General features: G+C 33.9%; 1 protein-coding gene across 6 annotated transcripts; it reads left to right on the top strand.

Moving 5' to 3' along the window:
* The first annotated feature begins 551 nt into the window (after positions 1–551).
* On the top strand, positions 552–4439 carry LOC122723484 (probable carboxylesterase 11). 6 transcript variants are annotated; one of them, XR_006350390.1, is made up of 8 exons: positions 552–1260; positions 1823–1901; positions 2311–2404; positions 2622–2779; positions 2958–3007; positions 3501–3599; positions 3800–4118; positions 4189–4439. XR_006350390.1 is itself a non-coding variant. In XM_043955681.1 (7 exons), exons 3-6 carry the CDS (start codon positions 2333–2335, stop codon positions 3850–3852), a joined length of 333 nt encoding a protein of 110 aa, XP_043811616.1. In that variant the 5' UTR covers positions 552–1260; positions 1823–1901; positions 2311–2332; the 3' UTR covers positions 3853–4118; positions 4189–4439. The 6 variants fall into 6 exon arrangements, 3 of the variants coding, with proteins under 3 accessions (XP_043811616.1, XP_043811615.1, XP_043811614.1); XR_006350389.1 differs by having other exon boundaries at positions 2958–3100; XR_006350388.1 differs by having other exon boundaries at positions 2958–3599.
* Positions 4440–4761: the final 322 nt, after the last annotated feature.

Below are 4761 nucleotides of genomic sequence, written 5' to 3'. Positions count from 1 at the left end.
AATTTTTGGTCGTTAATTGGTCGCTATTTAGCGACCAAATATAAAATGGTCGCTAAATTTAGCGGGAATTAATGGCGCGAGTTATTTGCGACCATATTTAGCGACTAAAATAATTAGTCGCTAAATAGCGACCAATCAGCGACCAATCAGCGACCATTTTATTTTTAAAATTTTATTTTAATTTTTAATTAAATTTTATTTTATTTAAAATTTAAAATTAAAATTAATATACTGTTAAAATATTTTTTTATAATTTTACATATATTCTTATTTTTAGTATAATTTATTTTAAAAAATAATTTAAAATAGTGTTATTATAAATTAATACAGTATAATATTTTAATATAATAAAACTATATTATTTATTTTTAAAAAAATTATATCATGAAAGATAAAATTAATAAATATATAGTATAAAATATTTTAAATAATATAAACTATAAAAATAAAATTTTAATTGAAAAATAAAAAATAAATCTAAATAAATTATAAAAAATAAACTATATAAAAATAATTAAATAATATAAACTATAAAAAATAAACCTAAATAAACAAAGAACCCCTAAATCCCAACCCTAAATCTCTCTCAACTCTAAGTCTTCTGCCGCCCTCCCCTCCCCCATTCGGCCTCTCCGTCACTGGTCTGGTACAGCCTTGCGCCTCTTCTCTCCCTCTCTTTCTCTCTCGTTCTCTAAACAAATGCCAAGCGTAATCGCTAAACTTTATAGCGTTTTCTTCAAATATCAACAAAAAAGCCTTCTGCAGAGCTTATCACAGCTTCCTTTCAGCGATAAAGCTGACCCTTTTGGCTTAACTTCTCGGCCCCATGAATCTATCGCCTCCAGCAACCCTTTATTTACTGACGGTGTCGCTACCAAGGACATCCACGTCGACCCCTTTTCTTCCCTTTCTCTCCGGATCTTCCTCCCTGAAACCGCTCTCGCTTCCCCATTAGCTACTAGTCGAGATTACGATGTACCCACTTATGGAGGATATTCTCCACCGACGAGTAAGTTCAACAGGAAGTTGCCTGTAATGTTGCAGTTTCACGGAGGTGGGTTTGTAAGTGGGAGCAATGATTCGGTGGCAAACGATACTTTTTGCAGGAGGATAGCCAAATTGTGCGACGTAATTGTTGTTGCTGTTGGGTATAGATTGGCACCAGAGAGTAGATACCCAGCTGCGTTTGAAGATGGCCTCACAGTTTTGAATTGGCTGGCCAAACAGGCGAATTTGGCTTCTTGTAGGAGATCCTTCCAGGTAACCATTCGGTTCTTTAAAATTGAGTTTTTCTTGAGCTTTCCCAGTAGATGGTGCAGACCCAACTCTGTATCCAAACAGGGGAATTGTGCATAATTGTTCGTTTGTCCAATGATTTCGAGTCTTGGCCTTTTTTGTTTATCGTTGGAATTAGAACTGGAATTTGTGGAATAATTATTTTGAGCCATGGGAATAGCCTAGATTATGATTCCACATTTGACTTACAGATCAAGAACACACTGTTGCCTAATGTTGGAGCTGTAAAGAATAGTCTTACAGCCTCCTTTGTTGAATTTTACAGCTCTAAACATTGTTGACATTGTTTGAGGGTCAAATATTGTGTGTTAGAAAAATTTATAAATGACAAATTATATGACATTAAATTAAAAATTTATTGGATGACTAGAACATATAAGTTTGTTCTCTGCAAGATACCTATGTGAATACCCACAAAGCTAACCTTATTGGGCCATGGGTAGATTGTTCTTGCTGATGAGACATGAAAGTGAAGAAACTATAAGATTACTTTCTGGATATGTCTAACTGACTTATCTTCTTACAGCTGTCTGCCGCTGCTCAAGCTGTAGGGGAAGTAAATCTGGAGAAAAAATTTGCAGCAGCGAGTGAAAGCCTGCGCCGAGGTATTATGTTTGCCAATTCACTATATCTATGATATGATTGAGATCCAATCACAATCACATATGGGTAAAATGGTTAAACACAAGGTTAAATCTTATGGCGAGTTTGCAATTATTGCTGCTTGAGATGTGGTTGAAGAACATGCAATTAATAGTTTTTATATTATATATTATTCAATTTATAATATATATGATAATATTAATTTTAATATTAATATATTAAATTTATATTAATAGTTTTTTAAATTAAGATTAAAATACTAAGATTAAATTAAAATACTAATACTTTTCTTCACTGGTTCAATAGGGGACTTGATATTTATTTTTATAAACTTGATTGAAGTTAAATATGAATTACATTGGTAAACATGACCTCATAGCAAATCATTTTATGATTATTTTTCTGTTGTAGGGAGATTGATTTTGTGAATGAGATGGTGCGGACTCTTGCTGGGAATGGAACCAAAGGTTCTGACTATAAAGGTGGAGGAAAAGGAACGACTCAGGTAAGATAAGGGAAATGGTACTTTCGAATGTACTTTAAAGATGCTTCCTTAGTTTCGTGTTAAAATTTTGGGTCTTCTGTTAATATGCTTCATAAAATTGGGATTAATGGCATCATTAATCTTTTTCTTTCATAAAAAATAATTGGACATCTCCCAGCATATATTCAATAAAATTTACAATGTTTCCTTATTTATAAATACATACTTCTTCCTTCAGCTTCTCAACTCTCCATGGGATGTCTGCTATGAGCCAGTCAATGAAAAAGTCTATATTGCAATGGCTGGACAGCATCAGATATGGGAGCACAATACTCTAGATGGAGTTACTATAGCTTTCAGTGGTGATGGTTATGAAAGAAACTTAAATGGATCAAGGTATAATGCTGTATAGTTTTACCTTAACTGCTTCTGTGCACTCCATATTAGCATTATTTTGGATTTCCTGAGCAGTTGCACTTTGCTTGTTCTACTTTTCTAAAGTGTATTAACAGCATTCTATTTTCTTCAGACATTTTTCATACTCTGACACTGGTCTTGTTTTATTTTGAAATAGCTCCACTAGCACGTCATTTGCACAACCTTCTGGAATTTCACTATCTCCTGGTAACATTTTGGATTATTTTGACAAACAGTGTAACTTTCTTTGAAATTTGCAAATCATTGTGGAATGTGGACTGCCCCAGTTTATTTCCAGAAGTAAGCTGTTACATTCTTTATTATAAAGGTCATGTTCACTTATGCCTTTTGAAAAGGAAAGAGAGGGGGGCGGTGGATGTTCGTTCTAGGGAAGGACAATATTAGAATCAATTTGCTTTCTTTTCTCATGTTACCAACTTCATCATTTAGTTGATACATGCTATCCTTTGGAGCTTTATCATGTTTTGAGTAACCCTTTATTTCCTTTTTTATTTAAGTTTTCTAGATTCAGTATAGCGTGTATAGCTTTCTCTTCACTTGAGATTCTATTTGAAAGAAGAGAACTTTTCGTTTTTTAGTGAAATTGGGAATTTATTCTAAATTGAAAGCAGCTGAAGTTTTCTTTAAATTTTATCTTTCACTTTTTATCTGTGTGTATTTCTTTTCTTTAAATTTATAGATACTGAAGACCTTGTTTGAGATTGTGTTGTTTGAGGATTGTGGCAACCAGTGGAGTCTCAATAGACCTATGTTGAGCTTAATTCTTATTAGTGAGCAGGTATGGGTGAATCAGGAAATCTGTATATGGCAGTTTTTTTTTTCTTTAGAAACAGCAGTTCTGAATGCGAATTGTTGAAGTACAGCCACATTTTGATTTATAATTTTCCTGCATCACTTCTGATAAAAAAAATTAGCCACGTACTGATATCATGAATGTTGCATCATCACTTTTGCTGACACTTTGTGTTCCGTTTGCAGCCAGTGGATCAACCTCAGCGGCTTTCACTTTGTTTCGACAAACTGATGGCTGATGTCACTCGAAGCTTGGATGCAAAGAACAGCGACAGGTTTACTCAGAATCTGACTGTTTTCAGGCATGAAATCCGTGTGAAATAGCTCGAATGTTGCATATTGCTACCTGTTTAGGGATTGCATTTTACCTCCAGATACTGTGTTCGAAGAAGCCCAAGTACCTTACATTAATTTGACCAGTAAGCTTGGATCATGTTTGCTGTTGGAGAGGAGCTTCTTTTGATGCAGTATCTATATTTGTTGCCAAATCATTAAGAAGAAGAAGGTAAAAGGTTTGCAATGAAGTTGTGTACGACTTTTTCTTTTTGTACAGTTTTTCATTTTTCTTTTCTCAGGTTCCTTTTTGAAAGGATACTGGAAGTGTAATACACAATGATGAGGGGATTACCAAAGACTTGCAGAAGCTAGTGGTGGGTTTGATAGTAGTCTATGTTTAGGGTATTTATTCTTTCTGAAACAAAGATGTAAATCATTCATGGGATTATGTTTTAAAGGTGGTGACAAGTAGATTTATTTGTACATTAACCTCAAATAATTCTTTTGTATTTGTTGATAATAGAAAGAAAAGGAATGATATTTTAGTGTACAATTCTTGTTTTTCCTGCTTATATTGTTCCTGGTTAGTCATAGATATATTTTGTAAGGGTTGATTCAGTTTTATAACACGAGTAGCACAAAGCTATGAGGGGCATTAGTGACTGGGACTATTTCGCGACTAAAATGTAATGATCAATTTACTTTCACATAGCGACTACTCGTTCCTGAGGCGATCAAATAATAAAGAAATAGCCATCAAATTAGCAATAGCCATCAAATTAGCGATCAAAACAGCGATTATTTCGCGATCAAAATTTAACGACCAATTTACTTCCACACAGCGACTAAATGCTCTTCCTGAGGCGATCAAA

Source organism: Manihot esculenta, chromosome 4 (assembly GCF_001659605.2).
Source record: "Manihot esculenta cultivar AM560-2 chromosome 4, M.esculenta_v8, whole genome shotgun sequence".
In the NCBI taxonomy this organism is placed as follows: Eukaryota; Viridiplantae; Streptophyta; class Magnoliopsida; order Malpighiales; family Euphorbiaceae; genus Manihot; species Manihot esculenta.
Note: the sequence above shows the minus strand (reverse complement) of the source record. Positions and strands in the feature narration are given on the sequence as shown.